Below are 20,204 nucleotides of genomic sequence, written 5' to 3' on the forward strand. Positions count from 1 at the left end.
TGAAATGTTCTCCCCTGCCTCACTCTCCATCTTAAGATCTCCTTTCCCTCTTCTCTCTCGCTCGTGCCTTTCCAGAAGCCACGGCAGTAAGAGCTTAGGACACCGTCACTCCAACAGTAAAGAATGCTCTAGCCTTCCTCGTCACGGCGACCTTCACCTAGGCAACGACAGCTTCCTGAACGGCAACAAGCCCGTGTCTTCTAGCCTGAGCCCCACGCTCCACCCCAAAGCTTACATGACCCAGACCCTGAACCGCTCGTCCTCTTGTAGTAAAGATCTGGCCAACAACAACATGGCACTGCCACACCTGCTCAGCCCCAAGGATGCCAAGGTAAAGCCGTGTCAGCAGTGTTACTTTACTGGACTATTAGATCCTAATGGATATTATTATTCTTTTGGTTAATGCAGACAGTTTGTCAAACGGTCCACGTCTTGACCCATGTTTATGCCTGATACGTCTTTTGATGCTAACGCACAAGGCTGCAAAAGGACATTTCCCGGTGGTTCGGGCCAAAAAAGAGAATATCCCCTCTAACGATTGTGATGGCAATTCCATCGATCGACTCTTAAAGGTGTAAGAAACAGAGACAAAATTCTCTTGGCACAATTAACAGTTTTATTAATTATTTACAAATAAGAGAGACGCGTCAAACGCTTACAAACATAATCGTCCGAGGAGTCTCTGACTTAACACATGAACATTCAACAGTATTTATCACAGATAAAAGGGGTGTGGTAAGATGTTGCCCATCTGACGTGTCAGGTCTTACCCAAAGGGCGGGCTGTCCCCCCACCTTATCCTTCCTGCCATAATGTTTACTGTAGTCTTTACCTAAAGGGGCCAACTGACCTTACTCCCCCCAAGGACCACATTCCTGAGGAACAAAAGACTGACACCCTTCTTTGTCTAGGCAGGAGGACATGGCCCAAATACCTAATAATCCTCTGATATTATACAGACGTGTGTCACAATCAAAGTAAAGATTTACATACCAGCCAATGGAAAGACAGACATTTCTCAAATGCACCCTAGTTCAAAATTTCCATAACCCGATCATCCTGGTTGGCTTTGTTGGTGGAGCATCGCGTTTGCAATGCCAGTGTCATAGATTTGATACCTGCTGAGGACAAAAATGAGAATAAATGGGCAGAATGTAAAATGTTTGCGTCTTATCTTTATGTAAAGGGCGTGACACAGTTTGACTTCAACCTGGCGGGCGTTGTGCCTCCAGGGGTCAAGATTCCTGACCAGCAGGGCCCTGGGGCCAAGTATCTCAAGTCAACGTCCCGCTCCCAGCAACAGCAGCAGCCGCCAGGTCAGTGTCCTCCTACAAAATCATTCACAGTCATATTGCATTCCATCTGCTGCTAAACCCCCATGTTTTAAGATTTCCATCATTTTGTAATTGAAGTTAAAGAGGGACAGTTTCCCGAAAACAGATTTAAACCAGTTCTCCTAGTGATGCCAATGGCAAAAAGGGAGGGAATTAGGTCTGGCTTCTATTGTACAATGGAAGTCTGCAGTTCAGGATTAGCTTTTGTATGCACACAAAATAATTAGTAGATGAATAGATATTAACACTAATTCAACTATTGCTTGAAGTTACAGAGTGTTATGGGCATATTCGAAAATTGCAATGCAGGATTCTACATATTGCTCATTTAATCTGTGTCCAGGAAACACAAAATAAATTAAATAAATGTGCGACGCGTAGCACAAACTCTGTAAAATGAGTTTAAATTACTCGGCAACAGAACGTTAATACAATTTTCTTTTTTTTTAACTTCTGCACATTTTCTGTAGGCCAAGGACGGCACTCATCCTTTCTGGAGGGAAAGACAAATACCATGGAAAAACAACATGGCCGCCACGTCGGTCACAACATAGACTCCGCCCACAGCTCGTCAAAAAGCAGCGGCTCCTACCTGAGCCTGTCCAAGAGCCACAGCGACACCACTAAGTCTGTTGGGGGCAATCTTGGAGAGGGGGCGAGGCTTCATCCCGATGACCCTGTGGCCGCTGCTGGAATCTCCGCACGGTTCTTCCCGGCCAGGTAACTCGTTAAACTGAGCTGTCAGAGGTTGGTTACTGAGCAAAGCCTAGTCTATGTTATCAAAGGTTATGCTAATTTAATTATTATCGTCTCATCCGAGATTCACTTGTATTGATGTCAATGAGACGGTTTCACAAGTGCGGAGGGGGGTTAAGGTTTGGGCCCGATAGGAATTGCCGTGATTGTTCTTGACAACAGGCTAAAGATATATTTTCTTTATGCTTTCTGTATATTTATTTATTAATCCAGTTGTCTGGACCTTAACCTGAACGCTCCCCCTGGAAGCCCACAGGCTCCCCGGCACAGTGAGCGCCACGCCTCCAGCCACGCCGGGCACACCTCCGGCCACAGCCCCTCATCCCGCGGCAACAACCCCCGCCTAGAGAGCTCCACTCTGGACTCCTCGTCCCGAAGGACCGCCTCTTCCCGACACAAAGCGCCAGAGGAGGCCAAGGCCCCGGGCCCGGAGCTCCTGGACCCGGGAGGAGGCGGTGGCGTCGGGGGGAACCACGGGGCGCACACTCTGGCGTCTCCCCACGAGTCGTACCCGTACGGCCTGGGCTACACCAGCCCCTTCTCCTCCCAGCAGAGACCCCACCGCCACTCCATGTACGTGAGGAGGAGCGAGCGCCACCGGTCCCACGGCGGGGGCCCCGGCGCCGGGGCTGCCGGAGGCGGGGGAGGGGGCAGTGAGGGGGGCTTGGCGGTGGGGCAGGGCATGCCGAACCGGACCAGCAGTCTGCAGATGCTCTCCCCTCAGCTGCAGCCCCGCACCCTCACCAGACACTCAGCCGGACACTCGGCGGGATCGTCCAGGGAGGACTGCACGGAGGACATGACCCGGGTCAGTGCCCGGAACCCCGCCCGTCTGCCTGCATGCGTGCGTTTGAGGTCTTAACCTGGTCTAGCTGTCGTTATTAGGAGCGCTTCTTTATAGCTCGCTCACATTCGCCCCCCCCCCCCTTCCCCCTACACGAATGTTTGACGTGTTGAGTTGACGTGTCGTTCAGCCGAAGGTCGTTGGTTTGAATCTCAACGATGTCTTATAATGTGTCTGTTTACGTATGTCCCATCTTGGCGTTCGTAGACGTTTAGCCAAGATAAGCTGGCGTTGTTATTGAATATTTTATTGAGATGTTTAATGAAAAGCACATTTTTGAAAAACCTTGAAATAATCTATAAAATAGGATCTTAGAGCATTGAAAAAACCTCTCAGGAATATTTTAATGGAACCAGGTTAAAATATTCCAGGGATACTCCAGGGAATCTCGAAATTTGATTAAAAGAACAGGCAAAATTGTCACTTCTGTTCTCAGAATGTATTAAAAAACAACATTCAGTTTGACCTATCAGGGGAAAAAAACTATGTGAAACCAAAAAACATATACTATAATATACATTCCCACCCATTTCAACAAACTGTATGTGCTTGCTGGGTCACTGCAACTCCATGCTGCTTTGTACTTCCTGCTGCTCATGCTACTGTATCTGTGTGTCTGTCTGTATGTCCATCTGCAGAGTGAGCCGTCTCCTAAAGAGGCAGTGCCTTCTCACACCCGACCCCAGATTAAAGACTCCACACGAGACAACAACTCAGCCAACTTTCATTCACAACGCCCTGCTAAGAATGAGGTCCATAGCTTTTTCTGTTGCTCAGCACAGCTGTAGCTTCACTGCTTACTGTTAAGTTATTGTATGGTTTTATGTAGCTGTTTTTTTGGGGCTCTTGCACAGAGATCTTCTGAAGGCTCCATAATGTGGACACATTATTAACATGCACTTTAAATAACTGAGACTTTGAAGTGACAGGTAGGAGGCAGCTGACAAGATGTAGGAGTGAATGATTATATTTGTGAGAGTAATTACACTGTAGGTATTTTATAAGGAAATCAAGTAAATAAAGGGAGACGTTGTTTCATTGCAGCAAGATGAGTTGGAACAATTATTCCTAATCACAGCAAATAGTGTGGTATGTGTTTTATATATCAGTGTGCCTCTGTGTTCATGGATATAGGTATTTCTGTGCTTGTGTTTTAATTCACTCTGTGTTTGTGTTTTAAATCAGTTTTTGTCTTTTTACTCTGAGCTTGTTGTTTAACTCGGTGACTGTGGTTCATCTCTGTTTGGGGTTCAACTCTGCCATTGTGGTTCAATTTAATTTTGTTTTAATTCTGTGTTTGTGTTTTGATTGTGCTTTTGTAATTTTGTTCTGTGTTTGTGTTTTAATTGAGTGTTAGCGATTTAATTCTGTGATTGTGGTTTTAACTGTTTGTGGCTTAACGCTATGTTTGTGTTTTAAGTCTTGTGTTTGTGTTTTAAATTTCTTTCCATTTCAACTCTTTGCTGGTGGTTTAACTTATTTTAATTGTGTGTTTGTTGTTTTACTCTGTGTTTGTGGCTTAATTTTTTGTTTGTTTTAATTGTGTGTTTGTATTTTAACTCTGTCTGTGGATTAACTTTGGTGTGTTTGTATTTCAACTTTGTGTTTATTTTAATTTTGTTTCTGCTTTAACTCTGTTTGTTTTAACCCTGTTATGTGGTTAAACTATGTGTTTGTGGTTTAACTCTCTGTTTGTTTTAAGGATGTGTTTGTGGTTTAACTCTGGATTTGATTTAAGGGTGTGTTTGTGGTTTAACTCTGCGTTTGTGGAGTAGGTGCCAGTAGGTATGTACCATGATCCCCACACGGAAGATCCCGTGTCCTCCAAGGAGAACAGGATGATCTTCAGTGACTCCATGCCTAGGAGAGTGGGAAGCTTCTACAGAGGTAATTTCTACTTAGTAGATTAAAGAGAGCGATAAACAAAACAGAACAAAAACCAAAACAAACCAACGTCTTCTCATCCGTTATTGGTATAAAAAAAGGTTTCGACTCATTAATGCATGAAGGTCCGTTGGGGAAACGACAATCCCATCCCAAACAGGACGAGGCCCCAAAAACACCGGCTGTAGAACCCATTGCCCTCTATGGTTGTAAAGTCCTGGGTCCACTTGGCCACCAGAAATTCACAATATTCACGTAACACCTCACTGAGTCCCCCCCTTTGCTGAACAAGGAATATAGCCACTAGTTATCAGAGAGCATAATAGTGCAAATTCTATTTTGTATCCACAAGAAAATCCAACATGCCTTATCCATAGCTAATAGTGTGTTTTTCTTCTTGTGTGGTGTCTTAGTCCCCTCCCCCAGACCAGACAATTCCTCCTCGTTCCATGATGGAGGAGGTCAGAGGGAGAGTCGGGGGCCACAGGGAGCAGGAGATCCGGGTGTCATGAACAACCACTCCAAACGCCAGACCGCCTTTGACTGGTGAGCTGTCGAGTCAAAGCGTCTGATCATTAATGAATTGACTGTTTAAATGGATTCATGAAAGAACGAAAAAGCAAACGCACGAATGGCACTGACTCATGCTCAGAGTTTCATGAGCTGCCTAAACGATTTGTGTTAGGTTCCTCTGGGGGGATCCATAGGTTTGTCTCAGCGCATTTATGCAGTTCGGTGTCCTCCCCATCCTTAGGAGTACAGCTGAGACCATGATGATGAACGAACCTGAACCACCCAAGGAGAAGGAGAAGCAGGGTTTCTTCCGGTCTATGAAGAAGAAGAAGAAGAAATCAGCCAATACAGTAGGTCCACTCGAAGTAATCCTCAAAAATTCAGTGAACCACAGATTTTTTCCCCTCACAATGCAGGGTCTGCAGCCGTACAGGTTTAATTTAATTGCTATGGTCAAACTAGACTTTGAATATGTGTCCGTGTTGTAATCAGTAAACCCCTGAGTGAGAAAAAACGACAAGCGAGAGAACAAGGGAACCGTGTGCCAAGTACAAGTTCCCTGGGATTTCTGTGTCGTTATCGCTAATGCTACTCCATCCCCCATACACATTTATGCTGTGCCATATTTGTACCTGTCAACAACGGTGTCTGTCTGTTTCCCGGCGTGTTATCCATTATTGGAGTGTTGTGCATCTTATATTCCAGGCAGACAGAGTCGACGGTGGACCAAGCCCCAGCATCAGGAAATACCTTTTCCCCCTGTTTAACTCAAAGACTAGCTTAAAGCATAACTCCTCTCAGAAAGTTCTGCCAGTAGTGTCTCCGCCCGTGGTACAACATCAGTCAACCGCGCCCTACTCTGCCTCACCAGTAAACTACAAACCTCTCATGACGCATGCTACTTTACGTGTGTGACAGGCTAGGAACCCCAGGGGAAACACGGGCAAAAGGCGCTGGTTCCTGGTTCCTATCCTGACACAACCGTCCGCGGTGACAGTAGTCCGTGGGTCCAACACGAGTAGATTCATGAATTCATCCGTCGTTGTTGACATGAAAGCCGGCGGCCATCTTTGGCTTAGTAGAACCACGACACCAGCTGCCAGGTCTGTAGTGCACTGGCCTGTTGTCTAATCAGCAACAGACTGGAGTAAGCAGATTGGATGTGCGTCAGCCTACTCCAAACTAGTGCAGGATCAGTTGCTGATCAGGAAGCTGAATCCTCGGGGCGCTTCTTCAACCAAATGGTGGCACATGGGATCTCTCTATCTTTCTCTCTCTTTCTCTTCTTCTCCCCCCACCCGCCCCCCCTCCTTCATCTCTCTTTCACTGTCTTTCTCTCTTGTTTTCTCTCAACCCCACCCATTCTTCAAACTCTTTCTACCAACTCTCTCTCCCACCTTCCTCTTGGCACCATAGACAGTATCTAAGCCCCCCAGTCCATCCGGGCCTATGCCTTTCCTTCCAGATAATTCCCTCTACAGGACATGGGACCATCTGGTCTCAGTGGTGCAAGGCCAAACCAGCCATCTCAGTCTCAGATTGCAAAAAAATCCTTCCTCAAAAGTAAGTAGAAAAATTATTGAAATGAGAAAAAATGCTTGAATCAAGCTAAAAAAAAAAAATAATTGAAAAAGTTTATATTTCTAAAAACAAGCAACATTTTCTAATTCAAACACAAATTGATTCTTAATATGAAAATAAGATGTCTGACAACATTAAGCTTGATTCTCGCTTTGTGTCTGAATTTTTGGAATTGTCTGTCTTGTTACTAGCAACATTTTCTCACCCCATTGGCATATTTACTTAATTTAAGCATTTTTTCTGATTAAATATTTTCTTTTACTTATTTTTGAGGAAACATATTGCGCAGTGCAGCTCTTTATTATGTCTGTGTTGGCAGTAGACATTGCTCTGTGAGGACCATTAATTTTCAGCCAATCTACTCAATGTGTTGATGTTTTGGTAGACTTAGCCTTCTGCCTAGCCTGGTCCCCGTTCTGCTAAATGGGTTGATGTTTTGGTAGACCCAGCCTTCTGCCTAGCCTGGTCCCCGTTCTGCTAAATGGGTTGATGTTTTGGTAGACTCAGCCTTCTGCCTAGCCTGGTCCCCGTTCTGCTAAATGGATTGAGGTTTTGGAAGACAGCCTTCTGCCTAGGCTGGTCCCTGTTCTGCTAAATGGGTTGATGTTTTGTTAGACGCAGCCCTCTGCCTAGCCTGGTGACAGAGGTGTTTGTGCTGTCATGCCAACTGATATTCATTGTGACCACGGCAAGACAACTGAAACTGATGGATGCCCAGGCTATCCTAACTTAGTTATGGAGTTTGAACAATAAGGTTAGTACATTAGACAGCAGAAAGTAGGATTTCCTTGCCAGAGGTAGACGGGAGTCACAGCAGGTAGAACATAGTTGAGCAGAATGTCACTGGAAGTTCGTTTTTACAGTCACTACTTCCTGGATTTGGGAACTGGTGTCCTGGTTCATTCCTGGGTTCATTCCATGTGATGTCATCACTGTGATGTCACCACTGTGCCACTCCGCTCCATGACATTTTAACAGCATGTGAAACATATGTGGTAGAGGAGGGGGAGGAGAGGGGAATTGGGGGAAGAGTCATGGATGGTGGGGGAGGAGTCAAAGGAGATTGGGAGGGACAGGGAGATGAGGGGTGTCAGGGGATATGGGGGTATTGAAGGAGGTGGAATAGGATAAGGGGTGGTGGGGGGATTGGGGGAGGAGTCATGGGAGGTGGGGGAGGAGTCAGGGCAGATGAAGGGTGTCAGGGGAGATGGGGGGGGATTGGAGGAGGAGAAATGAGGGCTGCATGGATGATTCACAGCCATCCAGAGATGATCCTGTGATGCCTGATGGTCATATTTGCACGTTGTGTTACCCACAATGCAATCCGAAAGTGTCCACTAGACCCCAAATGCTGTCACAATAGATTTCCTTGCCGTTTTTGTCCCTGGAGGTCTAATGGATATTTTTGGGAGTGTACAGGTTTATTGAAATGTTCTGAGTCTGTCGTTCTAGGTTGTGTTGCTGCTAACATCTTTTGTTCCTGTTGTGAAATGGTAGATTCCTGGCGATGGGCAAGACCACCTGTTTATCCAGAAAGGGTCCAAATCCTCGTCCTCTTCCTCCTCGCACCATGGCAGCCGGCGTAAGAACCGCGAACGGTCCAGAGACCGGGATCGTGAGCAGAGCCGAGAGCGTGACCGTGATAGAGAGAGGGAGAGAGGGCGAGAGAGAGACAGAGTCAGTGACTGGCATCAGGAGAAACAGACAGACTCCCAGTCACAGGTAAGAGACCATCATTTGGAATTTCCGTTTACAACATTTAAACGTTAATTTAGACAGCGGAGAATACGTTAGGTTTCCATGCATTTAAATTCACAGAATCGTTTTTTTGACTGTGTTTTCTGCCTTCTGCTTAGAACCAACCCCTGAAGTCCCTCCGAAGGCTCTTGCACCTGTCCCCCTCCTCATCCACCCAACCACCTCCCCCCTCCGACCTGCGCTTCCAGCACCTCCCCAACCCCAACGCCCCCTCCTCCAAGGGGGTTGGCTTCAGCGACGGGAGGGGTGATGGAAGAGGTGACGGGAGGGGCTCCAGTAGTTCCAGCTCTGGCCAGTCCAAGAGTCATCGGAAGCAGAGTTACCCACTCCCGGGGCAGATAGCCGGGCAGATCGAGTCCAACTGGCATGCGGCGGCCCTCGCCAGGGCTGAGGGGGCACAGCCGTACCCCGACCAGATGGTCGCCAATGGGCCCACCTTCACCAGGCCCTCCAGGTCACGGATGCCAAACCTGAACGACCTGAAAGAGACGGCCTTGTAAGGAGAGCGCAGAAATACAAATGCAATTCCGTCTCCTGCAACCATTGACTTGAATGGGGAAACATTTACATGGGGGAGACCTGTCGCAGCGCCTCCTGGTGTCATGTTCATTACACACCAAACGGAAGAAAACGGACTGAAACTGGGAATGACTCCTGTCCAATAAGAGACACACATTCTTGACGGTTGGAAGCGTTTTGTAACGTTTTCAACCGCCTCCGCTAATGAATAGGGCTCTGGGCTCGCTACTGCCGCCTGCTGGCTGCCGGACGCTACTAAAGCACCCAAGACAATAAACAATTTAGGCTTTTATCTCTGAATGCACTGAATGGTGGACTGGCTGTAAAGTCTTAACTTTTTTGAAGCTTCAAACATTTGATAGAATTTGTATTGATATTATATTATATTATACTGTTCATGAAATCCCATTGATTTGAGTTAAATGAGATGACCTTATTTAACTATGAATGATAGGTATATGGAAATAAAGAAATATTGTAGAATGAATAATTGTGTAATATTGCAAGAGCTTTAAAAAGAGATGTAAAACTATGAGATTCTATGTGTAATAATAATTCAAGATTTCATCAAGTAATATTTATTGTGGAGGTCTTTCACTTACTTCATGTAAAAATATGTATTGTTGTTACCGTATTTTATTTATTCAGTCTATTTGCTTTATGTCTTTTACATTTATTTACCTGATTTGTCATCTTAAGAAACAGTATTCAACATTATAAACGGTTATAATATAATGAGATAAAACCTCAGCTGTATGGCTCAGGGATGTGCCATTTCATTTGCCAAATCCTCTTGACAGACAGATATAGCCTGATTCCTGATCTGTATGTGCAGAATACCTGACTGTGACTTTTGGACTTGCCAAAACAGCACAAACAGATCTGAAACCAGGCTAGCAGAATGAGGCTAAGACAAATTTCCCTTTATCTAGAATAACAAACATGATTCTGTATCAAATGATAGACTGTCAAAATCAGCATTTCTGCTTCTAGTCTGTCTAGAGATTGCGTCCCTCACCTCGACTGTGTTTAGCTTCAGTACTGTTTGTTGTAAGAAACATGTCATAATGCAGTGTTGTAAAGCCCAGACCATAGTCTACAGACGCAGAGATGTGATAGTCCAGCCCCCCATTGTAACACAGCTATGTGGCTCTGAGGCCAACATCTGGGGGAATGCAGTCTGAACGTGCACTTTTCCATATCTCCCTACCAAAGCGGCCCCAGTATGTGTCCTCCATTCAATTCAATGTGTTGAAGAAATAGCTTGAGCTGTCCTGAGAATTCAAATGTTATTAAAGCAAACTGTCCAGCTGTTGGGGCTGTGCGTGCACACTTTTGGGCTACAATTACCTTAAAGGGACAGTTCACCATGTGGCTATATTTTCACTCTTTTTGTGCTTGTAGTTGATCCCCTAAAATGTTTTAGTATATTTTGTTATAGAGAAAATTGTGTCACCTTTTGCTGAATCCTGACTTATCATTCTGACTGACTTTTCTACTTTCAATAATGGATACTATTCATGATATCATCAACTAAACAGTCTGAATGAACTTTCCATTGGGATAATACAAAATATAGAACATTTTAATTTTTGAATCAGCTACAAGCGCTATAACAGTAACAATTATGCCACGTGGTTAATAAAACCTTCTAATCATTAGAGAGTCAAGTGCCATATTCTTGTTCAAGACTTCCTGTTGAGACATCACAGACAAATTAAGACTTCCTGCTGAGACATCACGTGACAAATTAAGACTTCCTGCTGAGACATCACCTGACAAATTAAGACTTCCTGCTGAGACATCACGTGACAAATTAAGACTTCCTGCTGAGACATCACGTGACACATTAAGACTTCCTGCTGAGAGATCGTGTCTCAAATTAAGACTTCCTGTTGAGACATCACGCAACAAATTAAGACTTCCCTGTTGAGATGTCCTATTGTCTCCTGGTGAACTGTCACAGTCCACTGTCTCCAGATGGGCAAGGGCCCTTGGGGCCACACACACAGACACCACCCGCCAAACAGGCCCACCGGCCGAAGGCGTGTTGACTTGACCTGAACGCAGACTCCTCACAGAGAACGTCCTTCCCCAGAAGCCTCACTCTTTCACTAGGGTCCCGCAGTTCCAAAGAAACGTGTGCACCAGCAGTGCATTTGATTCTTCATGGATATGTGCTAATCATATGAACATTCACCGCTTGTACTGGAATTCCCCTGATGTTGTTTTCCTGCATCCAAAAGTGTGAGCCCAAATAGCAGCCTTTTCCGTATATTGTGCATCGTATATAAGTGACCAAAGCCCTATGAGCACAGGGCTAAAAGGGTACACTAAAAAGGAAATAGGGGGTCCTTTCAGATACGCTCCATGTATTCTCACAAAAGTGTCATCTACATAATCAATACTTCGGTGGCTACCTGGCAACATAATGAGGTTTCACGTGTCATTTCCTGTTATGAGCAGAAATGAGAAAGCAATTTGGTGGAGATGAATAGAAGGAACATAATAGTGATGAATAATTTAAGCAATAATGTGCAGACAGGCTGTCAGACCAAAACTGGCAATGTAAGCCTTGATTCATGATGAAGACATTGATTTATGTGGTGGCGTTGGTGGTGGTGATGGTCATGGTGATGGTGGTAGTGGTGGTGGAGATGATGATGGTGGTAGTGAGGGTGATGGTGGTGGTGGTGATGATGGTGGTGGGTATGGTTGTGGTGGTGATGATGGTGTTTATGGGGATGGTGGTGGGGGTGACAACAATAGTGATCGTAAAGGAATTGTTCATGTTTTTCAGACCGCTGTAGAACCCTAAGGTCTGAGTTCTCTGACCCTCATCGATCATTTTTGTCAGACATTGTTTTCTACCTCTGGTTTTTGTGTCTTTCATTCACAGTACTGTATGCCAATGAACTGCGTTAGTCTGCTCAAACAACATTCAAAGATAAGTCTATAATTGTTTGGAAGTGTCTGTAGCCATTTCACTGACACAGCTCTACAGCGCTTAACGTTATTTAAATAGTTAGTTTCACAGAAAATCTCCAGTTCCAATGCATGTTTTCTTCATTTTGGAAATGTTGGTTTTTGTATTGAACTTCAGATTCTGTCTCTAATACCCAAAGTGAAAAACTTTGTTGTTCTGTACCTGAGCAAAACAAATAACTATAATTGCTCCCAGGTCATTGTTGTAAATAAGAATATGTTCTTAGCATACTTACCCGTATAAAGAACATGATTGCCAGTGTGGCTTCCCAGCTGAGTCAAATATCAATACGGAAACCTACCAGGTAAAGCAATTATTTTGGGAGAAAGATCTATGATTGGACTATATTGAGATCTAGGTGCCAGTCAGGTCTAAAGCAGCTACAGCTGCAGTTTATCACTTCCCACAGACATTCTGTTGCGGTTAACAATCTTTCACACTCAAAGGATTTAATGCCTTGGGAAAAAAAGTGTTTTAGATTATCCTTCTACTGAAAGATTTTATCACTCCCTTGTTTTATTTTTTATTCATTAGGACAGTGAGGAAGAGAGGGGACCTGTGAGTCAAGTGGCGTGAAAGACTGAACCCAAGTTGATGCTGGAATGTGTCGCCTGGCAGCAGTGTAGTCCACCCGAGTGGACACACCCCTCTGCTTGTGTTCATTTTAAATTGACCTACGACCTTTGATTTGCATGACCTGCCACATCAACGGACAGCATTATTTATTCATACTTTTTTGTCCCTTTCCATAAATAAGAATTAAAACGATCTGCATTCACGCTAGTTCTTGTCTAAATGTTTGGTTTTTACGGAGCAGCACGTTTTCTTTTTTTTTTCTACATCAACATTTGTCACAAAAAAACAAGAGTACAAGAGAATGTATTTATTTCAGGAACTGGTTTCCATGGTACTTTAAAAGAATACAATAAAACAGGCTTTTCTAGACAATATTACAAAAAAATCCCCCACTGCACTCCACATCAGGAGTCCCCAAACCTTTTAATCCATATTCTCATGCACGTCAGAGATGCAGATTTCCTCTGGCATTTCATAGCTTGTTTCTTGCCCCGACTAGACATCTCTGTCACAAACCACATCAGACTCTACACACAGTACAGTACACACAATTAAATTCACCACATGACGTTAAGCCTCCTCTTCCTCTGACGTTCCCAACTACCATCTTCACTGGGCTTCACGTGCATTCAGCCCCTTTCTGTCAGAGTAGGCCTAATGATTTAAAAAGTACACATTAATCTTAACACTTAGCGCCCGTACTGAAAACGGTTGGACGGTCACATATACAACCAATCACATGGGACCAGGTAGGCCTATCACTGAGCCCTTTTTGGGGGGCGGTGGGGAATAAAGGGGTCCATAATTACCACAGTAATGTCTGAGCTGTGGAAAGGGGGACAACGTTTCCAGAGCTGTGGATTCCACCTTGGCCTGTCTAGGTGTAGGGTTAGAGGAGAGATCGGGACCCCTGGTCGTCAGGAGGATGGGGTCGGGTTTACATGAGCTGAGCTCAGGTGCAGATCAGGCGCATTTGCTCATGCAGAGAAGCAGCTCCATGCGGATGGCGATGCGAGTGTGCCAGCCCAGAGGGAGTATACGGACGTAGCGAGCCACGATGGGAGGACGCAGGAGGTTCTGCACTGAGGAGGAGCGGTCCGAGTTGCCGTAGAACACCTGGGGACAAGCGGGAGCTGTGTAAGTTCAGGAGGTTGTGCAATCTTCCGAATGTGACATGTGACCGTCGTCACGCTGAAGCCTGAGCGAGCCGGATGAAACGCAATAGAAAAAAAACACAACACTGTCCACATACAAGAAGTGTAAAACCACATTGCCCGTGCCTCACATTGTTTCTCCTGACCATGGGAACAAATAAACCTACTGACCGCTATCCAGGTTGAGCTGTTACAGCACATCTTCTTGTTGTGCGGTGAAAGCCTTATATGGTCTATCCCAGTGTCTGTGTTGTGTTCTCACCCGGTTGTTGCCTGTCTGGTCCTTGTAGTAGATCCAGTTGAGGTTGTTGTCAGCGCGGTACTGGACGCTGTACTTGGTGATCCACTCATCAGCATCGCAGCGGCCCTGGGTTAGAATCCCAGACACCACCATCACTTCTTTTAGGTCAATCTGTAGCCACTGGCTGTTATCCTGGAACTTAGAAAGCCACGCACACCTGCAGGAAAGCCAAGGCCGACTTCTTTAGTCAACAGGGTTGAGCCTAGTCAAAGTCAATTACCTGGAGGGGGACAGTTTGATTGATTTAAATATTTTTTTTACAAATAATCTATGTGAGAATAAAGGTTTTACAGTACCAGTTCGACTGAAAGGTGTTTTGATTTTAACTGAGCTAATCAGTTACCTCAGTTGGTCTGGTGCCTAACTGGGTCAGAATTCTGTAGTATCTGCATGACTCCAGGAATAGGATAATCTACCTCCAAACCAATTCCATTGCTTTTTTTACATTCTTCCCTTCTAACCCGGGACTGATTTAGACCAGGGAAACCAGGTGTGAGCAATAAATGATAAGCAATACAACCAGCAGGCCTCTGACCTGATTGGATATGATAAAAAATATTCCTGTTTCATAGATTATCTTCAAGTGGTACAGGACTCACCCAAAGCCTTGGCTGTTGAGTCTGGCCTTACTGGGGAGCCAGGAGGAGAACCAGCCCGTGTACTGGTCCTCATTGGAGCAACTGAGCTGCTCAGGGCTCACTGATCCGGCCTCAAAACCCAGAGGCTTGTGGTACGGACATTCTGAAGAAGAGGAATGTCAGCAAAGAAAGGACAAAAAGAAACTGACACAGAAAAAATACAATCCCAGTAGCACATCATACAAGCTCATTGTTTGGAAAATATAGTGCTCGTCAATAGGATTTGTGTATTTTCCCTGACACTTCTGAAATTTTCAAGGACAATATTTTCACCCAAGGGCGACAGCGCATCCTCATCCCAGCAGCTAACTAGCACAGCCATCCGCCTTGTTGATGGGAAATAAAACAGCACAAGGCAAGGCCAAGCGTTGTATACCCTGTCTCAACCCCCTACCCCAAGCCCCTCTGAAACACAGATGTCCTGGCTCAACCCCTTCTCCATGTAAACATTACGGATTTGTAACAAATACTATCCCTTCTCCCTATACAGCGCACTGCATTTGAGAACAATCCATGAGACCAGGATAAGAGCCCTCTACAGAGGCTACGAGGTCATTTGGGACGCTGCCTTTGGTCCAAACTAGAGACTGATCCATCCATCCCCATCATCCATCTCCATCATCCAACTCCTAAATCCTATCCTTTTAATTCATCCATGTTGAGAGATAAACATCCATTAGCAGAACAACGGCAGATGGTAAGGCTGTCACATATTAGCACAACCTCCATACTGCTGCGTGGTTATAGTCCCTTCAAGTGGTGGGGTGTATTGAGATCCCCAGAGGTCTGGTTCTGTTTGCATTGCGCTTGATAGACGTATGTTTTGTTCAGATCTGATCCAGTCAAAGCAACAAAATATAATACATATTTCTGTAAGAAAATGCTGAGAATGTGCATTAGACAGATTCATACAAGAATAAAGGTTCTATGATACAATTTTGAATTAGCTCCCTTTTCCTGAACTAAATAGTTTAACCCACTTTATGGACTCGTGGAGATCTAAGAGGATTTGATTAGTATAAGTAATATGGTGAATCTTACACCTAGCCTATCAGTGGATAAGAGAAATCCACTCTACCCTGATTACTCTAATATATATGACTCAAACATTGATAATCCCAACTTTCTGGTCTCTGGTGCCACAAATATTTCAAACTCATCTATTCGTTGGAGGAGACCTGAACTGTGTGTTAGACCAGGACATTTGATCGATTGTTCACACACCTGGGTCCTACCTGTAACTTCAGTGAAATCCTAAATATATGAAAAACCTGAATGTATTTGATGTCTCTAACACCACAAGCAGAGAATTTGCCTTTGGTTGCATGCCCTTAATGTTAACACACAAATTAACTCTGTTCTGATCAATGCTGTATTACTACTATTGTATTGTAAAGTACAACACTGTGTTGTTGTACTTTACAATATAAAGATCACAGCACACTTACTTTCTCCCTGAGAGTTTAGGAAATTGGACCAAAAGAATGTGGAGGTTTAACCCTCAGCTCCTCACGGAACCAGTGATTTTTGAATATCTGAAAAACAAAATCACACTTATCTTTTAAACTACAAACAACAACACATAGATGCCCCCTATTGATATATCCTTTCTCTATATCCTTTGTTTTACAACTATTGACTAGACAGCTGTGTAAAGTCATGAGCACCCATATGAGCCATAGGAGTGAAATCTGTGAATGAGGAACTAGTCCTTCTACATTTATATCCCTAAATAAACCATAATCCTTTAAACAGGCTGAACTTACAACCATAGTAGTGTAATCTGCCCTCCCTAAACCAAGAGGATTCAGATTCCCTAAATGCAGAGATGCATTCCTAAAATTAATCTAACCAGACATGTACCAGAACTGGAATTCTCACTAATCAATAGTTGTTCAGTACAGCTATTAATTATCACGGTATATAATGGTGTTCATTCTTTGGGGGAAACGAACATGTTCCATCAACCAAGTTATGGCTCAGCCAATTGGCAAACCATGACATTTACAGATAATGTCATATACTGTATATGCTGAGTGATCCATTTGATCTGGATCTGGCAAACACTCCTCTCCTACAGTCAACCCTGTAATATGCCACATTTGATGTGCTCCTGTTTTTGTGTGCTTTGGGGCTCCATGCACCCCTTCATCCGAGCAGAGCGGCAGAGCGGGGGCCTGGGGATGGGGGAGAGTTGGCAGAGGAGGTAAGAGTGGATATTGTTTGAGGAAGGTGGGGTGTTTTCACGAGAGAGAGAGAGAAAGCGAGAGGGGATCCTTATTTGGCTGTGGGGGAGGGGTAACACGGCTCTGTTTCCCGTCTTCGTTCTTCTTTTAAAAAGTCGTTTTCACTTCGGATTTTTCTTTCATTTGCGCAAACAAATGGACCGACGTATTTTGGGTACCAATTCCTACCCGTTTGTGTCTTTCGTACAAACATTTGCGACACAACTGTGGAGTTCCCTACGTAGGGAATAGCGCTCCATTTCCCAACACACTCTTTTCCATCCACTCTCCTCACTGAATAGGTAGACAGAGTTCTGAACTCCCCATCAACACCTTTCCTTCTTAGAACCATTAGAAGGGCAGACAGGTTCTCCTATTTTGGTCCCAGTAATCTGTGCATAACAACGCCGTTCTCGTGAACGGATAATCCTTCTGCCATACAGCACTGTCCAGTGGCATCTCTCTGGGTCAGGGATGTCATGTCCGTTCCCCCTCTGACTTGCCTGGTTCGAAGGAGGAATTAAAAACACACAGTCTAGATACCTTAACCCGAATTCAGTGAAAGATATAAAATATGGACATCAGCAAGTTAGGTGCATGGTAATGAGAATCTTTCTCTTGTATGCTCTTGGTTTCCCTGTGCGTCTGTGTTATGTGAGTACTCCCTCAAACACACACACGCCTGCATGCATGCAGACGCACACAGACGCACACAGCCTGTGACGGGTGCCACAGGGAGGCCCTCCATCTGCTAATTAATGACGTTCCACCTGACTACAGGCGAGGGCTTGCCCAGAATTAATATAATTGACATTCTCTATCCACAAACAAACACACACACACACACACAGGCTGGCAGGCACACACACGTACACACACTTCCTTCTGTGTTTTAAACCCCCGCAAAGCCCGACGACTCCACTGGGGACAAATCTAATTTAAGGAACTCATAACTTCATGCCAATTTGTTACACAGTATTACACTGTAAGTACACCAGTGTTGTTCTTTTAGTTGATGTTTATTTATTGTTCAGCCATTCAATGTTTGGTTTTTTTGGCAGACACCGAGTTATTGTATCTTTTCAGCCAACATTCAATTGCAGCTCATTCATCACTTAGGAAAAACCTTGTCCCCGATGTGCTGTTGCATACAGCACATACAGAATAAGCTTAGCACAACAACTATTGGATGTTGCCCAGCGTAGGAGCGGCCATATCATTCTAGGGGAGTGAACTTACTGGCAATTGAAATTTTTGCTCATTATACAAGTAATTATAATTAGTAATAGGTGCTTTGGTCCACAAGGGAAGGTGCTGTGGAAGATGATTGGTTGGTAGACCAAGTCAATTCATAGTGTCAGGAATTTCTCACGATTTTTTTACAGATTGTTTGTCAGATTTTTCCATCAGTCCTTCCACGAATATGTAGCTGAAGTGTCTGGGAACTAGCCGAAATTCAGAATAGAAGGCTATCAACCTTAAACGTAATGATAGATATAGGGAATGCTTTTTTATAAAGGCAACCTTAAAAAGGAAAGTCACGCGGCGCGCGTATGATCACTCACAGGACACGTCCCTTCATGGCAAAGATTAGTGAGTCTAAACCATCCCTGTATTGATCTGTTCCAATCCTACTTATTTCAAGAGTCACACCCAGCTTTATGTTAGGAAGGTAGAGGAGGAAACAAGAAGGCTTACAGAGAAAGCTCTTCTCCACAGTTCACGGAATAACACAGGCTACTGTTAAAGCTCAACTACAAAGGGTGGATGACAAAAGCACCAATGCAAGAGAACCTCAGTAAGTCTTCCTAGTATATATCCAAAGTGAACAAGTACCATGACTGTTATCTGCTTTTCTCTTCTTTTTCACAGCAAAGAAGCTCTTTCACAAAGTCACTAGAAAATGAGTGACAATTTTCATATATTTATGAAGGAGGAAAGATTGGGACAAAGATGCAAAGAGAGGGGGAGGAAAAAGAAAGAAAAAGAGAGAAGGCAGAGAGAGGGTGTGAGAGAGTAAGAATAAAGAGATAGAGGGTGATAGAGAAAAACAGAGATATAGGGGGGGAAATGGGAGAGAGAGGAGGCCTGTTTTTTACCTGGCATGCACTCCATGACACGTCTGGAGAGGGAGGGGAACTGAGTGGGGGACTCTGGCCCATCGCAGTTACACCTGCAGGCCTGTTCAGTCCATTTCTCAGTGACCTCCACTTCCTGAAACGCACAGAGTGGAAGATGCCACATTACTCCTCAAAACCCACTAGATGAGACAGCAAGCAACACCTCCCATCTGACATCCTCCAATCATTTCTGAATAGAATGCAAGTTGAAAGGATGCAAGGAAAATTTAACTGATAGATGACTGCTGGTCACTGGTCTGGATGGGTCAACTTTTGTCTCGCCATTAACACGTATTATTCACCCAATCGACTGACGGTTGTCATCAAGCCCTGGATTACTGAATCAGGTGGGTAAAAATTGCAAAGGGCCCCTGTCTGAGGTAATCCCTGGGGGTCCCCAAGAGGAGGATTTTGAGCGCTGAGCTTTCGTTTGCGGACAGCAGTCATTTCAGGCAGACCTTCCATGATCCATACATCTGATTTTGCTTACCTCCTGAGAGCGTACGCTTAGTAGAACTGTGGGACCCGGCCGCCAGCGCCACACACAGACAGACGGAGAGCAATGAAAACACACAAGGCATTTATATTTCATTTACAACTCGTTTTATCAGATATGCCTAACAGTCCCAGCATTAATAAAAATGAGGAAACTACATACCGTTACTAGCTAGCAGAAGGGCCACCAGAATACAATGTCCGTGGGGCTCCATCTTTGTCTTCCGTCAGTAGTCCAAAACAGCTAGGAAACCACTGGCCCAAACCACTAACGCAACACTATACGGGACCTTGGCGGGACGACGCACTCAGGCCACTCTGACGGCACTGGGGCTGGATTATGATAATCCACGAGGCACTAATGGCCCGTCTAATACGCTTTATCTCCTCACAAAGCCCCTCCCACATCGGTTGAGGGCCAGTGCGGGAGATGCAGTCAGGGTACGGTAATGCGATGTGTAATGTATCGGAGCGTAAACATAAGGGCTAATTCCCCTGAAGGGGGGCCAGCTGTCTGGCC

At 44.7% G+C, this 20,204-nt stretch overlaps 2 protein-coding genes across 5 annotated transcripts in view; one reads left to right on the forward strand and one right to left on the reverse strand.

Annotated features, from left to right (window-relative positions):
* Nucleotides 1-11,539, forward strand: part of cdkl5 (cyclin-dependent kinase-like 5) — a 33,390-nt gene extending 21,851 nt beyond the window's left edge. For 2 of the 4 annotated variants that reach the window (XM_020042354.3, XM_020042353.3), the window contains 11 exons: nt 76-331; nt 1,187-1,316; nt 1,805-2,054; nt 2,304-2,898; nt 3,573-3,686; nt 4,710-4,821; nt 5,232-5,364; nt 5,573-5,681; nt 6,037-6,201; nt 8,410-8,634; nt 8,769-11,539. In XM_020042354.3, coding sequence (XP_019897913.1) covers nt 76-331; nt 1,187-1,316; nt 1,805-2,054; nt 2,304-2,898; nt 3,573-3,686; nt 4,710-4,821; nt 5,232-5,364; nt 5,573-5,681; nt 6,037-6,201; nt 8,410-8,634; nt 8,769-9,170 — 2,491 coding nt within the window. In that variant the 3' untranslated portion in view covers nt 9,171-11,539. The remainder of the gene's footprint in view (nt 1-75; nt 332-1,186; nt 1,317-1,804; nt 2,055-2,303; nt 2,899-3,572; nt 3,687-4,709; nt 4,822-5,231; nt 5,365-5,572; nt 5,682-6,036; nt 6,202-8,409; nt 8,635-8,768) is intronic. The other 2 variants (XM_034289750.1, XM_034289751.1) reach the window with 2 other exon arrangements.
* Nucleotides 11,540-13,043: 1,504 nt separating this feature from the next.
* rs1a (retinoschisin 1a) lies at nt 13,044-20,040 on the reverse strand. Its single transcript, XM_010886460.3, has 6 exons — nt 19,848-20,040; nt 19,680-19,705; nt 19,169-19,283; nt 14,806-14,947; nt 14,168-14,363; nt 13,044-13,867 (listed from the first exon to the last, which is right to left on the reverse strand). Exons 1-6 carry the CDS (start codon nt 19,897-19,899, stop codon nt 13,715-13,717), a joined length of 684 nt encoding a protein of 227 aa, XP_010884762.1. The 5' UTR covers nt 19,900-20,040; the 3' UTR covers nt 13,044-13,714.
* Between the last annotated feature and the right edge of the window lie 164 nt (nt 20,041-20,204).

Source organism: Esox lucius, chromosome 22 (genome assembly GCF_011004845.1).
Source record: "Esox lucius isolate fEsoLuc1 chromosome 22, fEsoLuc1.pri, whole genome shotgun sequence".
In the NCBI taxonomy this organism is placed as follows: domain Eukaryota; kingdom Metazoa; phylum Chordata; class Actinopteri; order Esociformes; family Esocidae; genus Esox; species Esox lucius.

Excerpts from the sequence above, each read along its gene's own strand:
- rs1a (XM_010886460.3), bottom strand. The coding sequence starts at position 19,899 with ATGGAGCCCCACGGACATTGTATTCTGGTGGCCCTTCTGCTAGCTAGT. Across the intron at positions 14,948-19,168 it reads TGTCATGGAGTGCATGCCAG|AATGTCCGTACCACAAGCCT; the intron begins GTAAAAAACAGG and ends CCTCTTCTTCAG. Across the intron at positions 13,868-14,167 it reads ACCAGACAGGCAACAACCGG|GTGTTCTACGGCAACTCGGA; the intron begins GTGAGAACACAA and ends GCTTGTCCCCAG.